General features: G+C 48.3%; 1 protein-coding gene and 1 pseudogene across 3 annotated transcripts; one reads left to right on the forward strand and one right to left on the reverse strand.

Annotated features, from left to right (window-relative positions):
• The first annotated feature begins 1512 nt into the window (after positions 1-1512).
• On the forward strand, positions 1513-24273 carry UBIAD1 (UbiA prenyltransferase domain containing 1). Of its 3 annotated transcripts, XM_025358638.1 has the most exons (3): positions 1513-2403; positions 14189-14277; positions 23098-24273. In XM_025358638.1, the coding sequence occupies exons 1-3, from the start codon at positions 1875-1877 to the stop codon at positions 23179-23181; spliced, it is 702 nt and encodes a 233-aa protein (XP_025214423.1). In that variant the 5' UTR covers positions 1513-1874; the 3' UTR covers positions 23182-24273. The 3 variants fall into 3 exon arrangements, with proteins under 3 accessions (XP_025214423.1, XP_025214431.1, XP_025214415.1); XM_025358646.1 differs by lacking the exon at positions 14189-14277 and having other exon boundaries at positions 23098-23397; XM_025358630.1 differs by lacking the exon at positions 23098-24273 and having other exon boundaries at positions 14189-16660.
• LOC112631839 lies at positions 7085-7759 on the reverse strand (annotated as a pseudogene).

Raw genomic sequence — 24273 nt, forward strand, 5'->3', positions numbered from 1 at the left:
CACTGATGTAAATGATGTGTAGCATACAGTTTACAAATACTAAAATATACAGGACTCTATTGTGAACTCCATATAGCCAGTTCTCACAGTATGTTTTATTGGATGTTGTGTAGCTTCCCTATGGTCCCAATTGATCAAGGAGCATAGTTCAGACATGAATGTTGGTTGATATTTTATGTTAGGAGTAAGAGGAAAGTGAAACAATCAAAAGAGATACGTCAGAACTTCACTAGTTTGTCAAGGCTACGAGCAACTTACTTGTTCAACTGGATTATAATTTGCCAATATTGGACGAATATTTCCTCAAAGTTTTGATGCATTCACTTACACTTTTTTTTCTTTTTTTTTTCTTTTTTGAGATGGAGTCTCGCTCTATTGCCCAGGCTGGAGTATAGTGGGGTGATCTTGGCTCAATGCAGCCTCTGCCTCCGGGGTTCAAGCGATTCTCCTGCCTTAGCCTCCTGAGTAGCTGCGATTACAGGAATGTACCACCACACCCGGCTAATTTTTTTTTTTTTTTTTGAGATGGAGTCTCACTCTGTCACCCAGGCTGGAGTCCAGTGGCGTGATCTTGGCTCACTGCAACCTCCATCTCCCGGGTTCAAGCAATTCTCCTGCCTCAGCCTCCCGAGTGGTTGGGATTACAGGTACCCGCCACCAAACGAGGCTAATTTTTGTATTTTTAGTAGAGACGGGGTTTTGCCATGTTGGCCAGGCTGGTCTTGAACTCCTGACATCAAGTGATCCGCCCACCTCGGCCTCCCAAAGTGCTTCGATTACAGGCGTGAGCCACCGCACCCTCCAACACTTTCAAGTTTAACCAGTAATGTTAACGTTTTCTCCGCCACTTTCTTAAGTCTAGACGACTTAGCAGTTATTAAGCATTTGCTGACTTGCGTGGTGTAAACTCTCCCACCATGGGCAGATTTCAAGCTGCCGAAGGATGTCACTGAATGAAAAGCTGATAAGAGCTTTCATAGAGTATTTCCACATTGCAGATATGACAGACGTCAGAATGTCTGCACACAGCAGGCGCTCAATAAATGCTTGCAGCATGAATAAATTAATGAATCCTACTTCGTGAATGAAAGTGCACCCGGTAAATCCTAAAGCAACACGTCTTCGAGTTCTTAGGATGCTAAGACAGGCTGATTCCAGTTAGTCTGGAAGTAGCTGTGGGGCGCAGCGCAGGCAGGAAAAGGGCTGGACCCCGAGTCACCGCCCGGCCCCAGCCCCTGCCCTGTCCTCGCCCCCGACCCATCCCCGCCCCCTCCTGCCCCACCACCGGCCTGGCCCCGCCCCTCATCCCCGCCCCACCCCTCACCGCCCTTCTCCCCGCCTCTGACCCCTCCCTTCCCCGCCTCTGACCCCGCCCCGTCTCTGACCCCTCCCCACCTCTGACTCGGCCCCGCCCGCCCCGGCTCTGATCAGGCTCCCCCCAATCCCCACCCCTCACCGCCCTTCTCCCCGCCTCTGGCTCGGCCCCGCTCCCTCTCGGCCTCCAGCCCACCCTTCTGTCCGGCACGCGCCGCCGGCACCTGTTTCCGGGCGCGCCTCCAGAGGCCGGCGCACAAGATGGCGGGCCTGGCGGCCTGAAGAGGGTGGCCGGGGCTCGGCCGTGGGCTCTAACGCGGGGCTGGGGGTCGGAGACAGACTTCACCCAGGTGACAGGTAGTAGGGGCGGCGCCGCTGGACCTCTTGGGGTGTAAGACCCGCTTGCTGCTGCCCCCGGACCTTGCCGCCACACCAGCCCTGTCCTGGGGCGGAACCGAAGGAAGGTCAGGCCCGGCTGCCCCGCCCCGTCCTTCCTCCTTCCCGGGCGGTCACTGTGCGTGGCTCACTTTTAGAGTTTACTACAGCCACGTGGAGCTTCCATGGCGGCCTCTCAGGTCCTGGGGGAGAAGATTAACATCGTGTCGGGAGAGACTGTCAAAGCTGGGGACAGGGAACCGCTGGGGAACGACTGTCCCGAGCAAGATAGGCTCCCCCAGCGCTCCTGGAGGCAGAAGTGCGCCTCCTACGTGTTGGCCCTGAGGCCCTGGAGCTTCAGTGCCTCACTCACACCGGTGGCCCTGGGCAGTGCCCTTGCCTACAGATCCCACGGTGTCCTGGATCCCAGGCTCTTGGTGGGTTGTGCCGTGGCTGTCCTGGCTGTGCACGGGGCCGGTAATTTGGTCAACACTTACTATGACTTTTCCAAGGGCATTGACCACAAAAAGAGTGATGACAGGACACTTGTGGACCGAATCTTGGAGCCCCAGGATGTCGTCCGGTTCGGAGTCTTCCTCTACACGTTGGGCTGCGTCTGTGCCGCTTGCCTCTACTGCCTGTCCCCTCTGAAACTGGAACACTTGGCTCTCATCTACTTTGGAGGCCTGTCTGGCTCCTTTCTCTACACAGGAGGTAAGACTTGGCCTGTCCTGTTCGCTGCAGGTCTTAGTGGCGTCCACTGGAAACCGCTGCTTTGTAGAGGAGTTATAGGGATGTCAAAGGTGGCTTTCTAAATTAGGCCACTTTGAGTCTATAATTGTGGGTCATGAGAATTTTTTGAAACAGTGATTTGAGAAGATCCTGGTTTCACTTATGGACGTAGGGCATGACTCAAAATTTTATATGGACATTTATTTTTATTTTTGTTTATTTATTTATTTGTTTTTTGAGATGGCGTCTCGCTCTGTTGCCCAGGCTGGAGAGCAGTGGCACGATCTCAGCCCACTGCAGCCTCCGCCTCCCGTGTTCAAGCGATTCTCCTGCCTCAGCCTCCCGAGTAGCTGGGGCTACAGGTGCACGCCACCATGCCCGGCTAATTTTTGTATTTTTAGTAGAGACGGGGTTTCACCATTGAAACGGGGTTGGCCAAGATGGTCTCGATCTCCTGACCCTCGTGATCCACCCACCTCAGCCTCCCAAAGTGCTAGGATTACAGGCGTGAGCCACCGTGCCCGGTCAGGACATTTTAAAAAAAAATTTTTTTGAGACAGAGTCTCGCTCTGTTGCTCAGGCAAGAGTGCAGTGGCACCATCTCTGCTCACTGCAACCTCTGTCTCCCGGGTTCAAGCGATTCTCATGCCTCAGCCCCCAAGTAGCTGGGAAAATACAGGCATGTGCCACCACGCCTGGCTAATTTTTGTATTTTTAGTAGGGACAGGGTTTCACCGTGTTGACAGGGCTGGTCTCGAACTCCTGACTTTGTGACCTGCCTGCCTTGCCCTCCAAAAGTGCTGGGATTACAGGTGTGAGCCACCATGCCCAGCCTATATGGACATTTTTTGTGACTCTTTTTTTTTTAATCACTCATACTTTTTTTTTTTTTTTTTGAGACAGAGTCTTGCTCTGTTGCCCAGGCTGGAGTGCAGTGGTACGGTCTCAGCTCACTGCAAGCTCCGCCTCCTGGGTTCATGCCATTCTCCTGCCTCAGCCTCCTGAGTAGCTGGGACTACAGGCGCCCACCATCACGCCCAGCTAATTTTTTGTATTTTTAGTAGAGATGGGGTTTCACCATGTTAGCCAAGATGGTCTCGATCTCCTGACCTTGTGATCCGCCCACCTCGGCCTCCGAAAGTGCTGGGATTACCGGCGTGAGCCACTGCGCCTGGCCTCACTCATACTTTATAATGCCACAGTTTCAAATATTAGTAGAATTAAATTTGAAGAGTTCAAAATGATACACGTAATTACTTCTAGCTACTTTGCTAGGTGACTTCTTGCAAGAGGCTGATTAAGGTAGTGATGGGCAGGTGGGTAAGCCCTATATATTGAGCACCTATTATGTACCAGGCACTGTTCTGTGTGATCACAGCAGTCACAGATCCCTGCCCTCGTGAAACTTATATATTGTCGTGAGAAGAGACAGAAAGTAAAACTAGAAAATTATAGTTAGGGTGACCAACATCCTGGTTTGCTCAGGATTAAGGCAACAGGACTAAGTGGGATGTGCAACTTCTGGTACTAAAACCAGGAAAGTTCAAAAAAAGTAGAGCTATTACTATTTTAAGTAGTTTGATCAGGGTAGGCTTCATCAAAAAGGTAACATTTGGCTGTATCCCAGCAGCTCATGGCTGTATCCCAGCCCTTGGGGAGGCTGAAGTGAGAGGATCACTTGAGGCCAGGAGTTGAAGACCACCTTGGGCAACGTAGACCACTGTCTCTATAAAATATAAAATAAAAAATATTAGCTGGGCATGGTGGTGTTTGCCTATGGTCCCAGCTATTTTGGAGGCTGAGGTGGGAGTATCGCTTGGGCCCAGGAGGTCAAGGCTGCAGTGAGCCCTGATCACACCACTGCACTCCGGCCTGGGCGACAGAGTGAGACTGTGCCTCGGAAAGGTAGTATTTGAGTTGAGTTAGATTGAAGGAGGTAAGAGATGAGGGAGTTGGCCAAGCAGATATCTGAGAGAGGAGCGTTTCAGGAAAAGGAACAGCAAGTGCCATAGGCCTTAAGGCAGGAACATGTCCAAAGAGCTTATGGAGCAGCAAGGAGTCCAGTGTGTGAATGAAGGAGAGAGTAAAAGGAGGTAAAGTAAGAGAAGTACGTTTGGGGAGGGTAAGGAGGCACACGGATTGTATAGACCTTGTAGGCCACTGGTCTTGGCTCTGGAATGGAGGAGCCACTGCAGGACTTTGAGCAAGGGAGTGATGTGATATAATGTTTTCAAAGAATTGCTCTGGGTAAGGTGTTGAGAATGGATCAAGGGGAGTGGGGCAAGTGTAGAGTCAGGAAGACCAAGTAGGAGGCTCTTGAGTAATCCAGGCAAGCGATGTTTGGTGGCTTGGATCTAGCGGGTGGTAGTGGAAGAGGTAAGTAGCCAGATTCTAAATATGCTTTGAAGGTCGGCAGGGTTTGTTGATGGATTGGATGTGAGGTAAAGAGAAACAGGAATTAAGTGTAACTCAAAGGTTTTTTTTTTTATGACACATTCCACATTTTATTTACATTTTAGGACTAACTTTGGGCTGGGCGCCGTGCCTCACGCCTGTAATCTCAGCACTTTGGGAGGCCAAGGCAGGTGGATCACTTGAGATCAGGAGTTCCAGACCAGCCTGGCCAACATGGTGAAACCTCATCTCTACTAACAATACACGGAGGATTGCTTGAGCCTGGTAGGCAGAGGTTGCAGTGAGCTGAGATCACGCCACTGCATTCCAGCCTGGGCAACAGAGCAAGACTCCATCTCAAAAAAAAAAAAAAAAAGACCAACTTTATTTTCAAAATTATATATCCATATACCTATCCCTTTTTTGCTGATGTCACTTGACCTTAAGTGCGTAGTTTGTTTAAAAAAAAAAAGACTGTAAGCAAATATTTACCATGTCTGATACATGTAACACATATGAACAGCTTTTAACAGAAATTCATCAACTTCCCCCCAACATTTTTTATTATAATACAGGTATCAAAACAATCCTGAACATATTTTTCGTACTACTAGTAGTCAGCACCCACACCACTTCAAAAATTAACACATTTGTGCTGGGTGTGGTAGCTTTCGCCTATAATCCCACCACTTGGGGAGGCCGAGGCAGGTGGATCACCTGAGCTCAGGAGTTCGAGACCAGCCTGGCCAACATGGTGAAACCCCACCTCTACTAAAAATACAAAAATAAGCTGGGCATGGTGGTACATGCCTGTACCACCTGGGAGGTTGTGGTGAGCCGAGATCTCATCACTGCACTCCAACCTGGGCAACAGAGCGAGACTCCATCTCAAAAAACAAAACAAAACAAAAAAACAAAAAACACATTTGTGACAGTGTTCATTGTACCTGCTACTTTTTTTTTTTTTTTTTTTAATTTTATTTATTGAGACAGAGTCTTGATCTGTCTTGATGGTGGTGCGATCTTGATGGTGGTGCGATCTTGGCGATCTTGGCTCACCACAACCTCCGCCTCCCAGGTTCAAGTGATTCTCCTGCCTCAGCCTCCTGAGTAGCTGGGATTACAGGTACCCACCCGGCTAATTTTTGTGTTTTTAGTAGAGACATGGTTTCGCCATGTTGGCCAGGCTGGTCTCTAACTCCTCACCTCAAGTGATCCACTGTCCTTGGCCTCCCAAAGTGCTGGGATTACAGGCGTGAGCCACCATGCCTGGCAAATACCTGCTACTTTTTAAACAATTTCAACTGCAGCTCTCTTTCACTAAGTAAGATGGATAAAGCATGCCATTTCAGTTTTCTTTTTTCTCGAGACGGATTTTTGCTCTTGTTGCCCAGGCTGCAGTGCAATGGCACAATCTCGGCTCACTACCACCTCCACCTCCTGGGTTCAAGCAATTCTCCTGCCTCAGCCTCCCAAGTAGCTGGAATCACAGGCATGGGCCACCACGCCCTACTAATTTTGTATTTTTAGTAGAGACAGGATTTTTCCATGTTGGTTAGGCTGGTCTTGAACTCCCAACCTCAGGTGATCCGTCCCACCTTGGCCTCCCAAAGTGCTGGCATTACAGGTGTGAGCCACCTCGCCCAGGCTCTGTTTTCTTTTTTCTTTCGTTTTTTGTTTGAGATGGGGGTCTTACTCTGTCACACAGGCTACAGTGCAGTGGTACGATCTCAGCTTACTGCAACTTCTGCCTCCCGGGATCAAGCAATTCTCCTGCCTCAGTCTCCTGAGTAGCTGGGACTACAGGTGCGTGCTACCACGCCTGGTTAATTTTTGTATTTTTTGTATGGATGGACTTTCACCATGTTGGCCAGTCTGGTCTTGAACTCCTGGCCTCAAGTGATCTGCTCGCCTGAGCCTCCCAGAGTGCTGGGATTATAGACATGAGCCACTGTGCCCAGCCCTGCTTTCTTTATTGAGATTTTTAGTCTTTAGAAACACACATGCTTCCACTGCCATCTGACACCTCTTACTACGCTTTCATCTTGTAAACCTGAATTCTATTTCGAGTACTCCACAAGTTTATGTTTAAATGACAGTACCTTAACAAGAGAAAAAAATTGAGTTGCATTTTTCCTACTGTTACCTGAAAACATAATGGGTGTACATATATTAAATATATTCTTACAAATATCCAGGTCATGTTTACCAGCTGGAATTCTTTTGTTTAACATGTGGGTATTTTGCATTGTGATATTTAATCAAGACATTAAGACAAGTAGAAGGTTGTTGATATAAGACAAGTTTGAGATCCACTAAAATTAATTGTTGTATGTCCTTCCAGTGGCTGTGGAAGCTTCATATTTTCTTTGGACATCATTAGACATCTTAGCTCTTGAAGTACAACTTTAATGCTATATGAATTTTGTCATTTTGCTAATACTGGTATGCTGCGGTCATCCACCATCCCACTGGAATTATTTATTCCATTCATATTAATTCTTGTTACAAATCTAACTGATTGGGGAGCTTCTGGGTATTTAGGTCCACTTTCTACTTTCAGGCTGTATATTCTTTTTTTTTTTTTTTTTTTTTGAGACAGAGGCTCGCACTGTGGCCCATGTGGGAGCGCAATGGCGTGATCTCAGCTCACTGCAGCCTGCACTTCCTGAGTTCATGTGATTCTCCTGCCTCAGCTTTCCAAGTAGCTGGGATTACAGGTGCATATCACCATGCCCGGCTAATTTTTTGTATTTTTAGTAGAAATGGGGTTTTACTATGTTGGCCAGACTAGTCTTGAACTCTTGACCTCGTGATCTGCCCTCCTTGGCCTCCCAAAGTTCTGGGGTTGTAGGCGTGAACTGCCATGCCAGGCCTATATTCTCTTTTCATAATTTGTCCTTGGTGGCCCAATAATCATGCCTGTCCACCTTGTAAATGTCATATCTTCATCATCTTCAAGGCCCCAGTTAATCATACCATTGCCTTTCCACAGCTGCATAAGCATAACTCAAAGGTTTTGACCTGAGAACCGGAAGATACCATCTGGAGTGATGTCATTATGTGAGAAGGGCAAGACTTGGGGTAGAACAAGTTTTGGGGGAAAAGCAAGAGATTGACTTCGTGGTTTTTTGTTTTGTTTTTTGTTTGTTTTGAGACAGAGTCTCACTCTGTCTCCCAGGCTGGAGTACAGTGGCGTGATCTTGGCTCACTGCAATCTCTGCCTCCCGGGTTCAGGTGATTCTCAGCCTCCCAAGTAGCTGGGATTACAGGCGTGCGCCACCATACCTGGCTAATTTTGTATTTTTAGTAGAGACAGGGTTTCACCATGTTGGCCAGACTGGTCTTGAACTCCTGACCTCAGGTGATCCACCCGCCTTGGCCTCCCAAAGTGCTGGGATTACAGGCGTGAGCCACTGTACCTGGCCAACTTTGGACATCTTAATGTCTTAAATCTCCTAACAAATATGTCAAATGGGTAGTTCAAGTTCAGGGAAGCCTGGGCTAGAGATTACATATTTGGGAGTCATTAGTCTATAGATGAAGTTGTAGGACGGGGTGAAGTCATCAAGGGAGGGAGTGTTGGTAGAAAAGTCAGTCCTGGTCTGAGCCCTGGGACAATCCCACATTAGAGGTGGGAGAAGAAAAGGCACAGGTAAAGGGTATGTGAGCAAGCATCCAGAGGAGTAAGAGGAAAACCAAAAGGCTGTGGTGGCCTGGCAACCAATTGTAAAAAGTTCAGTGAAGAAATCAATGAGGTGCTGTAATAAAAAGTACAAGGTGGTGGTGAAGGGAAGAGGCTGTCTTTGTGAAACTGACATTTAAACTAGGGCTTGAAGACAGAAGGACAAGGAGCTGGCCATGGGGTGGAATTGGAGTCTGATTGCGATGCTGAGTCCTCCAGGGCTGAAGGACCACCAATTGCAAATGTGGTGGGTAGGAGAGAGTGTGACATTGGCTAGAATCTACTGAAAGGTCTGTGTGAGCCAGAGGGGGTATGAGACACAGTTGGCGAGTTAGGCAGGGTCTCTGTCATGGCGATCTTAACAAGTCCTACTCCTCAGCCTCCAGGGCTCAGTCCTTGGACCTCTTTTCTCTATCTCCGTGTACCCCCTTGGTGATTTTAGCTCATGGCTTCAGATGCCATCTGTTGAGCTAGTGACTCTCAAACTCCAGACTCATATCCAACTTCTACTCAGCAACTTCTCCTGGAACTGTCTCACAGACATCTCAAGCTTAACATGTCTGAGACCAAATTCCTGATCTTCTCCCCAAGGAAACTTGCTTCACCGACAGCTTTTTCCCCATTTTGCTCAATGGCAGCTTCTTCCTAGTTCTTCAAGCCAAAAGCCATGGGCATCGTCCTTAACTCTACGTCTCACATCCAATTCATCAGCAAATTCTGTTGACTCTCCTTTCAAAATGATTATAGGATGTGACCACTTCTTACTGTCTCCAGCCACCACTGTGATCATCTGTCCCTGGATTTTTGCGGCAGGCTCCCAGCTGGTCTCTTTACCTCTGTTCTGGTCCTGTTCAGGCTGTTCCCACTCAGCCACCAGAGTAATTCTGTTAAAATACAGGGCAGCCCTGTCAGTCCTGCTCAGAACTCTTCAGTGGCTCCCATCTCGCTCAGTGTAAAGGCCAGGGTCTTTACATTCTTTGCCCACCCTTTGCCCTCCCCCCAGTTCTCTGACCCACCCTCCTCCTTTCTTCCTGCTTATCCTGGGCCAGCCACACTGCCCTCCTTTCTAGTCCAGGAGCATGCCTGACCCCTCCTGCCCCTCCCTCAGGTCCTTTGTAGATGCAGCTTCCTCTGTTTGAAATGCTTTTCCTGCTTCTAACAGTGTGGTTCACTTTCTCACTTCCTTCACCTATTTGCCTAAATGTCAGCTCTCAGTGAGGCCTTGCTTTCTACCTTGCTTGAAATCACACACCTGCTCTGTGCCCCTACCTGATACTCCCCTGCTGCTCTTCTCTGTGGTTAGTTTTCTTCATAGCACATGTTACCTTCTAACGTGCCATATAAAGTACTTAATTCGTTAATTATCTTCCCCCTTAGACTGCGAGCTCCCTCCCTGCAGTCAGGGATTTCTGTGTCTGATCTTAGCTGAACCCTTAGCACCCAGAGCAGTGCGTGGCATGTAATATTACTTAGTAAATATTCATCCAATGAACAAATGGAGAGGCATTGAAATATATTGAGCAGAGTAGTGACATAATCTGGTTTAGGATATTTTTAAACATTGACTTTTATTGACATATAATTGACACACAGTGAAATACACAGATTTTTAGTGTTGCAGCTTGATGAATTTTGACAAACGTATCCAGTTGCATAACCCACACCCCCATCATCATCCAGAACACTTCCATGACCCCCGAAAGCTTCCTAGTGCTTCTTGCCTGTCAATCCCACACTCCCTGCCCCCATCCAGAGGCAGGGAAAGAACCACTGTTCTGATTTCTCTCACATAGATTAGGTTTCCCTGGTCATACAAATGGAACCATTCAGTATGAACTATCTATGTATGTATGTGTATTTATTTCAGTCTGAGCTCTCGTCTGGCTTCTTTTGCTCAGCGTGATGTTTTTGAGATTCATTGTGTTGTTGTGTGTATCAGTAGTCCCTTTTTTTGCTGAGGAGCGTTCCATTGTAACATACCACAACTTCTTTATCCATTCTCCTGTTCAGGGACAGTTGGATTGCTTCCATATTTTGGCTATTATGACTGAACATTCATGTTCAAGTCTTTTTGTGGATATTTGTTTTCATTTTTCTTGGGTAAATGCCCAGGAGTGGAATTGCTGGGTCACAGGGCAGATGATGTTTAATTTTATGAGAAACTGCCAAAGTGTTTTCTGAAGTGGTTGTACTTCTTTACACTCCCACCAGCAAGAGTTCCAGTTGCTCTGCATCTTGCCAACTTTTTGATTTATGTCTTAACAGATTCATTCTGGCTGCCATGTGGAGAACTGGCCCAGTATTTCACTATGTAAGCTCATTCAGAAAATGGGGTTGGGAGAGGAGGAATGCCTAAAAGGAAATTCCCAGATGGGCCACGTCTCTGAATCAGGTAGAGCACATGAGCCTTGGGCCATGTATCAAATGCTAGGAAACGGCTTTCTCCCCAAGGGCTCTACTGTTCTCTTGTGTCAGATAACCAGATCTTTTTCCTCCCCAGAGTGGATTGCTCTTGGTTTTGGGTTGGGGACAGAGACCTCTGCTCAACCTTGCTTACATCATCCTTTTTTTTTTTTAAGACAGAGTTTAGCTCTTGTTGACCAGGCTGGAGTGCAATGGTGTGATCTCTGCTCACCGCAACCTTTGCCTCCTGGGTTCAAGCGATTCTACTGCCTCAGCCTCCCGTGTAGCTGGGATTACAGGCATGCGCCACCATGCCCAGCTAATTTTTTTTGGATTTTGAGTAGAGATGGGGTTTCTCCATGTTGGTCAGGCTGGTCTTGACCTCCCGACCTCAGGTGATCTGAGGTGATCTGCCCGCCGTGTCCTCCCAAAGTGCTGGAATTACAAGCGTGAGCCACTATGCCCGGCCTTTTTTTTTCTTGAGATGGAGTTTTGCTCTTGTTGCCCAGGCTGGAGTGCAATGGCGTGATCTCAGCTCACCGCAAACTCTGCCTCCAGGGTTCAAGCGATTCTTCTGCCTCAGCCTCCCGGGTAACTGGGATTACAGGCATGCGTCACCACACCCGGCTAATTTTTTGTATTTTTAGTGGAGACAGGGTTTCTCCATGTTGGTCAGGCTGGTCTTGAATTCCCGATCTCAGGTGGTCCACCTGCCTCGGCCTTCCAAAGTGCTGGGATTACAGGCGTGAGCTGCCATGCCTGACCGCTTACCTTGGTTTTTGCCAAGTGATCTGAGGAGGTGTTCTTGGAGAATCCAGCCAAAGGTCAAGGCTGCAGTGCTGTTGCATTTTCTTTCATAGCCAGACCCGTGGAGTCTCTTGGGGAGCTGAGGAACAAGCACGACAAGAGTGGGCGGCTATAGAGGAACTGGCTAGGTCTGTGCTAGGAGTATTCCTGCCCAGCGTCTTCTTTGGGCGGGTGTAGTCCCCTAAATGTGTGAGATATTGCAAGAGACATCAGTTTACTAATTCTGAACTGGAGCTCGTTCTGTGCTTGAGGGAACTTCCTCCTGGAGGGCATGTCCTCATACGACCAAATTATTTGTGAAAACATGGCTTGGTATAAAAATCATCCAAATAGAAGGAAAAAAAAATTGTCTTGAGGGTGCAGAATTAACTTGCCAAGTGTTGGAGAGTGTCAGTGGCCATGCCTTAGTGCCCTTCCCTGGAGACACTTTGTTCTAAAGAACTAAGGGTGTGTATTTAGCACCAAGCAACCCCAGCCGCTGATGTGAAGGTGAACTTGGGCTGGATCTTGTTCCTTAGCTCCCATGGCTTTTGAGCCTCGAAGACCATTGTTATCTGTCATTTTATTTTATTTTGACTCCTGTGGGTAGTGGGAACATCTGTCATTTTAGACTGGTTAAAATGCCTAACCAGAGGTTTATTTTCTGATCCTGAGTCCACATCTCATAACTTGCGTGGAACTGGAGTTTTATAAGCTTCTGTAGCAATCGGTGTGTGGGTCACCTACCTCAGCTTCACCCATTCCATGCTGCTTTACCTGTTTCAGTCTGAGTGGGAGGTTTTTTCCTCACCTTGGTCCCGAATTCCAGGTGCTTGTTACTGTTGCTCTGTGTTCAGTTTAGCCCTTGTGCCAAGTATTGGGGAGTGAGCTGTGACCAAGCCAGACACATGTCCTGCCCTCATGGAACTTACAGTTTAGTGAGAAAGGTGGAGATTAATTAGAAGCATGATGAAGTTTTTGAATATGGCAGGCACATTACCATGGGAGCATATTGCAAGGGGATCAAATGTGGCTTAGGGGTGAGGGGAGATGGTCCTGGGGAATGGTCTTTAAAGTCTTAAAGGGCGAGTGGAGTTAGCCAGACCAAGGAGGGGTGTCTGAAGGCTCTGATGGATTGGAAGAAGTCTGTGTGAAGAGGGGAGGAGAGCTCAAGGTGACGAAGGAGAGGTAGGGCGGGGCCACAGGTGAGCCAGGTTAAAGATCTGGAACTTTTATCCCCAGGATGAGTGGTTGATAAGGGTTTAAGTGTATGTTGGGTGAGGGAGTGGTCAGATTCCTTTTTTATCTATTTGTTTATTTACTTATTTTTTTTGAGACAGAGTCTCGCTCTGTCTGCCAGGCTGGAGTGCAGTAAAATGATCTTGGTTTACTGCAACTTCTGCCTCCCAGGCTCAAGCATTTCCCCTGCCTCAGCCTCCTGAGTAGCTAGGATTACAGGTGTGTGCCACCATGCTTGGCTAATTTTTGTATTTTTAGTAGAGATGGGGTTTTACCATGTTGGCCAGGCTGATCTCGAAGTCCTGACCTCAGGTGATCCGCCCGCCTTAGCCTCACAAAATGCTGGGATTACAGGTGTGAGCCACTGTGCCCGGCCAGATTCCTATTTTTAAAGGTTCACTCCAACTCCTTTTTAGAGATTAGATTAGGGATGGAGAGGGGGAGGGGTTATGAGATTGGAAGCTGGTAGACCAATTTGGAGGATGTTGCAGTATCCCAGGCATAAGATGACCATGAGGTAGATTTGGGAATGGGGTAAGGGGGATGGAGTGTGGCCCCGGGGATGGAGAGAATGGGTAGTTTTGAAGGAAGTGGGTTAGACAGTCTTTGAAGTAGATGAGCAGGACAGAAGCAGGAGGTAGGGGTGGTTTAGTTTCAACCTCATGGGAAACAGAGGAGGGAAGCAGCATTATGACTCTCCTGTCCTCACTGTTTTACTTGTTGCAGGGGTGCCCATTTAGGGACCCTGAAATTTCACTGAGATTCACTGGGGGTTTTTAAAACCAGAAGATGCCTTGAGATTGTAGGGGAAGGAGGTGGAAAAGTAGAAGGCTGGAGTGGCTGTTCTGTGAGGGATTGATCTCACGGTGTCTTGCAGGGGTTGGTGAAGGGTGAAAGACAGCAAAGAACTGTATTCTAAGACCTTTGGATCCTTCCTGGGCTCTCCCATTGAACTAAGAGTGTAGTGGGTGCCCAGTGTGCTATGTTGCAGAGCTCTGTTGTGGGACAGTAGGAAGGGAAACTTGGGTATGAACCTGAGAAGAGGGACTTGAGGCCTCACTGGGCATTCTCTCTGCACCTGTGTCATTGGAGAAGAAATCAGAATTTCCTCTGTGGGGTTAAGGGATGAAATGAGTGCCTACCTGTACAGTCTAAGGATTTACCATTTTCAGCCAGAAGTGGCCTGCCTCTTCACTGGTGAACAGTCCCTAAATTTCAAGCCTTGGTCTCACACCAACTCTCTGGATTTTCTGGCCGCAGGAATTGGATTCAAATACGTGGCTCTGGGAGACCTCATCATCCTCATCACTTTTGGCCCGCTGGCTGTGATGTTCGCCTACGCCATCCAGGTGGGGTCCCTGGCCATGTTCCCACTGGTCTATGCCATCCCCCTTGCCCTTAGCACCGAGGCCATTCTCCATTCCAACAACACCAGGGACATGGAGTCCGACCGGGAGGCTGGCATCGTCACCCTGGCCATCCTCATCGGCCCCACGTTCTCCTATATTCTCTACAACACGCTGCTCTTCCTGCCCTACCTGGTCTTCAGCATCCTGGCCACACACTGCACCATCAGCCTGGCGCTCCCCCTGCTCACCATTCCCATGGCCTTCTCCCTTGAGAGACAGTTCCGAAGCCAGGCCTTCAACAAACTGCCCCAGAGGACTGCCAAGCTCAACCTCCTGCTGGGACTTTTCTACGTCTTTGGCATCATTCTGGCACCAGCAGGCAGTCTTCCCAAACTTTAAGGGGACAAGTAGCTCCCCCCACGACATGTCTCCTTTTCTTAGAATATATTAAAGTCAGAGTGTCTGAGGAAGGAACGTGATTTGGCAGTCAGGGTACTAAGCATGGGTGGGAACTCCTGCCTTTTAAAAATTGTTTTTGTGTTCTTAAAGTTAATATGTTTTTCTCTCTCTCTTTTTTTTTTTTCTTCATTTTATGGGGAATTTAAAAACCATTCTTGTATCAGAAGGTGAATTGGGCGCACGATCCTTGTTTTATTAATAATTTCCACTAGAGGGTGTTCTCAGGTCACTTTGCAGTGAAGTGGACTTAGTTCCTCCTTGTTCCATACAAAATGTCCCCAGACTTTGTAAAGGAGCTGCCCAGTTTGGCCTTCTCTCCCAAAAAGACGCTAACTGGGCAGAGTGTCGTCCTGCTTTCTTGATCTTGTAGGATGTGCTATGATTGGTGCCAGGCCTCACTAACACAGGGGCTACCTGTCTCTTACTCTCAGCACCTGTGTCCTGAGTTATGCTGCCTGAGAGATAGAGTCCCTCATTAACAGCCTGTGTGACTGTCAGCTTTTTGCCTAAATTGTGATTCAGATGCTTTTGTTCCTCTCTCCTTTCACTTATTGCCACAGTTGAGGAAAAGTGTCAGATTACCCTGCAGCAAGACATGCCAAGGACTGGGAGGGGAAAAAAAACCACCCTGGAGGCAACTGAGAAAATCACTGCCTTTGGATTGAAATCAGTAGGGTGGCTGTTTTCCCTTTGTTGAATCTACTAGAGTGATGGGAAGGACTCCCAGCCCTTTCAGTAACTCTCAGGAGCCCTGAAACGGTAGAGGCACTGCCATTCTTGTGGGATACTCAAAGCCCACAGGGCTTTTCCCTCCCGATTGCAACTTCTGATGCTCCCCATGCCCACCCTCCACCTCTCCACCTCTATGGTGTTGCCATTTGTGTGTTTCCCATCTGTGGAGCCAGACTATTTGAGCAACAGCTTAGCAGCGAGTCAGGGACAGCTGCCACTTTCCACAGAGCCACAGGATGGGCAGAGCAGGGACCCAGTGAATGAATAGCCAGTGGACAAACAGTCTTGAGCTCTGTTCAGCCAGAGTGATCAGCCCCGCCAGTGAAGGGGCTGTGTCTTCATTCTTGAAGACAGATGTGCAGTATTGACCCTGCCTCTCCCCGGGGCTTTATGGATAGTTGAGGGCTTCAGTGAGGTCACACTCAGAATGGGGCAATTCCAGCATTTATCCTGACTGCGTTTCATTGCATTGTCTGTGAAGTGTAATTTCTGGGCCAGAATTGCTCAGTTGCATTTGATCCAGGACTAAAATAGATTGGAAACGGTCATCATTGTTTTCTGTTGTGATTTTAGCCATTCTAGTAGGTATTTAAGGTCATGGCCTGCAGAAAATGATGTAAGAACTAGTTCTTAATCTTTCAGATCAAGCTAATTATGATATGGAACCTTGAGTTCAAATTGATTGGTTTACTTGGAAAAAAAAAACATGTTTGAATTGCAAAAGTTCCTCTAAAGTTAAATCAAAGGTGGTTTGTCTAGCAGAGAGCCAGAATCTTCTAATAGTGGGCAGAGCCCAGAGACAAGGGGAAGAAAGACGACCTTCTCCCCTGTCCTTCCCAGCACCGTTTTTGTTTCACACCAGGCTTGTGGCATTTTGGTGCTCACAGGGGTTCTGCCTTCTGACCTCCCTTTGGAGTAGGCCATTCTCATGCAGGGCTCACCCTGAGGCTGGAGGACCAAGGACTCCCTGTGTCCATCTACCACATATGCCTTGGTGGTCACTCCTGTCGGGGCTGTCAGTTCTGCACTGTGCCCTGGTGCGGATTTTAATGCATATTTTTATACATAAATGTTCCCAAAGGCCAAATTTGGTGCCAGGTTTTATATGCAGGTCACCATAATTTGTATTATGTCCCCTGAGTCAATGAAGGTTTTCTTTAGACTTCTTAATTAAAAAAGAAAGAAAATGTTCCACCAGTGGTCTGGCTTCTGGTTTTTGCTTTCCTCATACTTACTGTGTGATTGTGAACTCTGATTTGTAAATCTGAGGGAGACCAAGGCAGTGACATTGGACATTCAGGCTGTGCGGAGGGGCACCTGGTCTTTGGTGATGGGTTTGGGTAGGGTTTGACCAGATTCGATGGGCCTTTAGAAAAGGCAGCAGGGACTGGGCATGGTGGCTCACGCCTGTAATCACAGCAATTTGTGAGGCCAAGGTGAGAGGATTGCTTGAGCCCAGGAGTTTGAGACCAGCCTAAGTAACATAGTAAGACCCCATCTCTACAAAAAAATTTTAAAAAGTTAGCTGGGCATGGTGGTGCATGCCTGTAGTCTCAGCTACTCAGGAGGTTGAAGTGGAAGGATCACTTGAGCCTGGCAGGTCGAGGCTGCAGTGAGCTATGATCATGCCACTGCACACCTGCCTGGGCGATAGAGCGAGACCCTGTCTCAAACAAACAAACAAAAAAAGCATTGAGGGCAACATGTAGCTACAGTGGATTTGCCAAGAGCCAGTCAGTCAGGCCAGATTAACCTCGTTTCATTTTTCTTTTTCTTGATAGGGTCACTGTGCTGATAGATGGAGAATGTGAGGTAGATTGAGTACATGTGGGTTTCAGCTAGGCATTGGACAATATATCCTACGAACAAGGCAGAGATATGTGGGATGGATAACAGTGGAGTTAGATAAATTCCTGGGAGACTGAACAGGCCGTGGGAGTAAGCTAACTGATCAGCACGTCAGTGTCAGCTGGGAAGGAGCCCTTAGCAGTTGGAGCCCTGCCCTCTGCCCTTTGCTCAGCTGGATTCAACACCTGTTATTAATGACTCGGATGAGGCAGCCAAAATGAAAGGTTTCATGAACCTCGGAGGAAGAGCTTACAAAATGACTGACAATTAGCCTCATAAATCAAAAGGCTGCTTTGATGGGTCAAAAGAAAAATGTAGTGTGAATAAATACAAAGCGATACACTGGGGTCCCAAAATGAACAGCATACACATCAGAGGGGGAGAGCCATGGTGTGACCACCATGGAGATATGGGGGCATGAGTTTTCTCGGTGACTCTGGAATCTGACATCACTTGTCTTTGTTTATATATTCATTTTTTTGAGACCAAGTCTCAGTGTTGCCCAGGCTAGAATGGAGTGGCGCAATCTCGGCTCACTGGAATCTCTGCCTCCTGGATTCAAAGCCATTCTCCTGCCTCAGTCTCCCCAGTACCTAGGATTACAGGCACACACCACCACACCTAGCTAATTTTTGTATATACATATTTTATACATATCTCACTCTGTTGCCCGGGCTAGAGTGCAGTGGCACAATCTCGGCTCACTGCAACCTCTGCCTCCTGGGTTCAAGCGATTCTCCTGCCTTAGCCTCCTGAGTAGCTGGGATTACAGGCACCTGCCACTATGTCCAGCTAATTTTTTGTATTTTTAGTAGAGATGGGGTTTCACCAAGTTGGCCAGGCTGGTCTTGAACTCCTGACCTTGTGATTCACCGGCCTCAGCTTCCCAAAGTGCTGAGATTACAGGCGTGAGCCACTGCACCCAGCATAATTTTTGTATTTTTAGTAGAGACATGGTTTTACCATGTTGGCCAGGCTGGTCTCGAAATCCTGACCTCAGGCGATCTACCCATCTGGGCCTCCCAATGTGCTGATTACAGGCATGAGCCCCCGCGCCCGGCTGCCTTTATTGCTTTGAGTCAGATTTATTCTGCTCCCCAGTCAGGTGGCTGGAAATTCAATGCCAGCTACCTCTTGAGCACCCTCCCATCTGTCTGGGATCACCCAGGACTCCTGGCCTCTGTAGGGCCAGAGCCAGGGATTTTTGCTTACCATCAACCTCTCTGCTACTGGATGCTGGGGTTTGACCCTGGAATCTGCCCTTATCTTGGACACTGCTCCTCTAGAAAGGTTCAGAATGCCCTTTCCTGGTGACAAGTACCAGTGAGGCACAGATTCCTGCTACTCCAGTCACATTCTGCCCAGTCTTGGAGCACTGCCACTCTACCTATGATAATGCCCCCCCCATCCAGCTCCCCTACTCAAAGCGTTTCCCTTCTTCTCTGCCCTTTGCAGGACCTTTGCACTGAATCCCACTCAGAGGACCTTTGGAAGCTCAGGGCTGGCTTCTTCTGGAGTTGGGTGGGAAAAGATATGAATATGTCTTATGTTTTCTTACTAATGCTTCCCTTACTCCTATATTAAAACCACCAGGCCAGGCACAGTGGCTCATGCCTGTAGTCCCGGCACTTTGGGAGGTCAAGGTGGGTGGATCACTTAAGGTCAGGAGTTCAAGACCAGCCTGGCCAATATGGCGAAACCCTCTCTTTACAAATAAATACAAAAATTAGCGCCTGTAATCCCAGCTACTCGGGAGGCTGAGGTGGCAGAATCTCTTGAACCCAGGAAGCGGAGGTTGCAGTGAGCTGAGATCGCACCACTGCACTCCAGCCTGGGCAACAGAGCGAGACTCCATCTCCTAAATAAACAAATAAATAAAAAATAAAACCAACACCTGAGCCTTTGACCTGGGCCAAAGCTTAGTCTGAGTGAGTAATGAGCTCCAACTTCCATGCAGGTTAATGTGATCTGAGGTAGAATTAACAGGAGAATTGGCATCCAGAATAAGGAAGGTAGAAGTTCTGCCCATCCCTGTGTGGGTCATTCCTCTCATGCTGGGCTGGGGCCGGTCCTGGGTGCTTTGCCTTCTTCCTTTTCTCTAGATATTAATAGAATCAATGTGGTGAGAGATCAAGAACATGCTGTAGATATAATATACTTGGATTTCAGCAAGGCATTTGACAACATACTATGAAATACGGAATGGGACCGAGCACGGTGGCTCATGCCTGTTATCCCAGCACTTTGGGAGGTAAAGGCGGGTGGATCACTTGATGTCAGGAGTTCCAGATCAGCCTGGCCAATATGGCGAAACCCTGTCTACAAATAGACAAAAAATAGCTGGGCGTGGTGGTGCATACCTGTAATCCCAACTATTCAGGAGGCTGAGGCAGGAGAACCACCTGAACCTGGGAGGCAGAGGTTGCAGTCAACTAAGATCGCACCACTGCACTCCAGCCTGGGTGACAGAGTGAGACTTCATCTCAAAAAGAAAAAAAAAAAGAAGGAATGGAATGGATAAAAAGACAATTACAGGAGCTTGCTTTTCTATGTGCATGTGTGTGCATGTGTGTGTGTTTGCATGGGTAACGGCTGTGGTAGAGATTTCCATTTCTCAGTATAAGAACCGCATTTTGAGGATGTTATCAACAAACTGGATCTTGTCCAGAATGCCGATGGCAGATGGGTGGGGGCACATAAAGCCATGTCAGCCTGGAAAGGAGAGTCACAAGGAGACTGTCTTTGGGAAGATGGGTTGGACTTTTTTTTTTTTTAAACCTTTTTTTGCATGTGGCTTCAAAGGGTAAAACTAGGACCAATGGGTAGAAGCTCTTAGCTCAGGAAGGTTTCTTCCTTCCTATTTTCTTTTCTTTTCTTTCTTTCTTTCTTTTTTTTTTTTTTTTTTTTTGAGACAGAGTTTTGCTCTTGTTACCCAGGCTGGAGTGCAATGGCACGATCTCAGCTCACTGCAACCTCTGCCTCTGGGGTTCAAGTGATTCTCCTGCCTCAGCCTCCTGAGTAGCTGGGATTATAGGCACATGCCACCATGCCCAGCTAATTTTTGTGTTTTCACCATGTTGGCCAGGCTGGTTTTGAACTTCTGACCTCAGGTGATCCACCTGTCTTAGCCTCCCAAAGTACTGGGATTACAGACTTGAGCCACTGCACCTGGCCAGATCAGATCAGGAAGGTTTCTTAGCCATTGGAGAAATCAGCGAGTGGGATGTTCAGAATGTCTCAGTCGGGGGTGAGTTCCTTGTGACTAGAGGCATTCAAACAAAAAGAAGATTCCTTGTCAGGAACATGGGTGTGAAGAGTCACATCAGAGAGGCGTTGGATGAGAAGACCTCTAAGGGTCTTGCAATCCTGTGATTCAGTTGTTCTGTTATTACAGGATTGTCTTTCAGACCTGCCCCCAGGGGTTGGGAGGACAGTACAAGAGCCATGTTGACATTTCTTCTCCTTGATGTCAGACCGTTGACGGTCCACCCATCTTAAAAGGAACAGCTGTGATAGATATTCTTTTTTTTGAAAATATTTTATATATATATATATACACACACACACACACAAACACACACACACTCACAGAGTTGATTGCACCTCGAAAGCCCTTGAAGTGAGAGGGATGACAGCTCCTCTCCTCTGAGCCCTGCGGACCACTCTGCTGCTAATGGACTGTCAGCTTCTTTCATTATGGGCTCCAGACTGTGCAGGCTGGTGTAAAAGGAGTGCCTCTGGCAAGAACCTGGCACTTGGGTTCCAGCCAGTTGACATTTGTGATCTGCCCTTCTTCAAACTGGGACAGCCCTCCCACCATGAGTGACTAAGCTAGGATGGCAAATGGTGGTATAAACCAAGTCGGGTTCCTGCCTGAGGAGGGGGCAAAGGCTGAGTCTGGGCTCATCAGGAGGCTTGCAAACGGCTTCCTGGGGTCAGGGAAAGGCTGTAATTGCAAGGCACAGACTCATTTCAGAAGATGCTGGAGCTCTGGGAGGAACAGTGAGGGCCTTGATCACATGCTCCCAACCAGGCTGAGCTGGGTAACACAAGTTGGTCTGGGGCCCTTCTATGATGTTAATGCATCCCCATGCATCCCGAGGGGCAGCGCTCTGTGTGGTGTGATTCAAGGGGTCCTCCAAAGTCTGCATTCCCACGCTCCTGCCATATCCTGGCCTCTTTCTCCCCCAGCTTGGCTTAGAATTGCCTCCTATTAGGATCACAAATGGGTTTAACAGGGAAGACAACAGCATGGTGTGTATTACGTGTCTATTAGTTTGTCAACATGTTTATTGTCAATTTCTCCCAGTAAGTGGTAGGACTAGAGTATAAGGACCATGTTTTCTTTTCCAGCCCATCTTAGCACTAGCACAGTGTGTAGTACAACAGAGCAGATACTCAGTAACTAGTTGTTGAATGACTGAGTTACATGGGAGGGGCTGGACCCTCTAGGGCTGACTGACAGGTGTGAGAGTTTGGACCACTGCATCACATCAGCTGGCAGTAAGGACAGGTGAGTTCCACTTGGGGTTGGAGTAGAGGAGAACCATGGCAGTAACTCATTATTATTATTATTATTATTATTATTGTTATTATTTTGAGATGGAGTTTCGCTCTTGTTACCCAGGCTGGAGTGCAGTGGCGCGATCTCGGCTCACTGCAACCTCTGCCTCCTGGGTTCAGGTGATTCTCCTGCCTCAGCCTCCCAAGCAGCTGGAATTACAGGTGCCCGCCACCACGTTCAGCTAATTTTTGTATTTGTAGTAGAAACGGGATTTCACCATGTTGGCCAGGCTGGTTTCGAACTCCTGATCTCAGGTGATCCACCCACCTCAGTCTCCCAAAGTGCTGGGATTACAGGTGTGAGCCACTGTGCCCAGCCCCATGTCAGTAACTCTTAAGAGCTTTTAAGATCCGGCTCATATTCCTGGCGCGTAGAAGTCTCTAAATAAATACGTGTTGGATGACTGGCCGAGGGAATGGCAGTAATAAAGCTATCATTTGTTGAATGCTCGCTATGGACTAGGCACTGTTCTGGTGCTTAAATACATTCTTTTAGTGCTCATAACAACCCCACAAATTGGATATTAAGGTCTCTTTTTCATAAGAGAAAACTGAGGTTCAGGGAGATTAGTAAACTTGTCTAGGGTCATCTGGCTAGTAAGCGATACAACCATGATTCAAATCTTGCTCTAATTCAGTGAAAGTTCTTTTATTATTATTTTTAATTAAAAAATTGAGACAGGGTCTCATTATGTTGGCCAGGCTGGTCTCGAACTCCTGGCCTCAAGCAGTCCTACCTTGGCCTCCCAAAGTGCTGGGACTACAGGTGTGAGCCACCGCACCCAGCCTTCAGTGCAAACTTCCCCTCATCTCTCTGCTTGCCCTACAGTTCCTTGCATGAAAGGGGCTCAATCCATTGGTCTGCCCTTAGCTGCTCCCAAGTGTGTGAGTGATGGGGCCAGCTATGGGCCTACAGAAGTGGCCAATGCGCTAGTGCCAGGGAGGTGGTTCCCATCAGGGTGGGATGGCTGCCTCCTGGCTGGTGGCATTCCCACCAACACCCCCAGGGGCCAGCTCTGTGGGGATAATAACTAAGCTTGTTGGTCTAACCTACTCTGGCTGGTTGGGCCAAAGTTACAAGTCAAAGTCTGCCCATCCCCAGATAATGGAGAGTGGCTCCTGCCTACCCACGATGATGGAGGCGAAGGTCCAGTCTCAGGTTAAACGTATGCTTCTGTCCCCTCATCTGTCTGCCCTCATTCGTCTCTTCTCTTCCAGTCCTCATCTAGCCACCGAAGCAGAGTGCCCACATCAGGAGCGTGGGAGCAGCCAGTGCTCAAGCTCCCAGAAACTGCCCAGTGACCTGCCTCCTAGACCTGCTTCCTGAGAATGGGGCTGGCCACCTTCCAGGAGAGGAAAGTGAGCCCCTTCCCACCTTGGGGTGGGCAGCACCTGGAGCTGATAGTTGTATGCATGTTCGGGACACAGAGTACTCAACTCTTCAGGTTCAGTGTGCCGTGTGAAGGGAGAGGAGGTTGACACACATCAACCGTAGAATAAACAACAACCACAGAACATCAAGGTAGAGATGGGGCTGCTGGGTATCAGGAAGGCTTCCAGGAAGAGGTGACAATGAGCGGGGATCAAGGTTTCTAGGAAGAGGTGGCCATGAGAGGTGATTGTTCCATGGAAACTGAGGTGCTGATGGACAGCTCAATTCCCCCAGCTGGAGAAAGCCCCCCTGTTGCTGCCTGAGAGGGTAAGACTCAAAGTTTTCCTTAATCAGCCTCTTTCTTTTGGCTGTGCAGCCAGACAACTGGGGCATTGAGGCAGGTGTGCCAAGGGCACTCTGACCACTGCTAAAGTCAAAGCCTTCTGCAGAATGAAAACTCCGACACCTCCTTGCTGAGAAACAAACGAGAGAATGGCGGGGGTGTTTAATCATCCTCAGCTGCCAATACCTAATCAAGATGAATGGCCTGGAGAGACAAGGCCCGGGAAAGCATCCCGTGAAGCAGGAGCGCTGAGCCCAAGTCTCCTGCGAGTTAGGAGCCCCTCAGCTCTGGGCCACGTTGAGGCCAAGGGAATACTAGGTGAGAGGCCCTCAGATTCAAGGGAAGTGCTGAGGGGGTCAGAGGTCACCACGGTCACCAACGAGGGCCTTCCAGCTGACACTTGCCTTGGCCAAAGACCTTTACTGAGAGCCTGCTCTGCCCCAGGAGGCAAAATAAACGAGGCACACCCCTGCCCTTCGAGGACACACAGTGAAAAATAGCAAAAGCTACCTACATACATTATCCTGCCACCTCAAGCATCAACACAGACACTTGCACCTAGAGATTGTTAAAGCCCCTCTGAAGGACAGGCCACTCACAGCCACGTGTAAGACACAGAGGCACAAAGGCTATGGGGGGATGAGGGCAGAAGAGATGAACTTCTCCATGCCCCATGGTT

Source organism: Theropithecus gelada, chromosome 1, assembly GCF_003255815.1.
Source record: "Theropithecus gelada isolate Dixy chromosome 1, Tgel_1.0, whole genome shotgun sequence".
Taxonomy (NCBI): domain Eukaryota; kingdom Metazoa; phylum Chordata; class Mammalia; order Primates; family Cercopithecidae; genus Theropithecus; species Theropithecus gelada.

Bases quoted from the DNA above. Each gene is read 5' to 3' on its own strand.
- UBIAD1 (XM_025358630.1), top strand. From the start codon at position 1,875: ATGGCGGCCTCTCAGGTCCTGGGGGAGAAGATTAACATCGTGTCGGGA. The intron at 2,404-14,188 runs GTAAGACTTGGC...TTCTGGCCGCAG, and splicing joins CTCCTTTCTCTACACAGGAG to GAATTGGATTCAAATACGTG.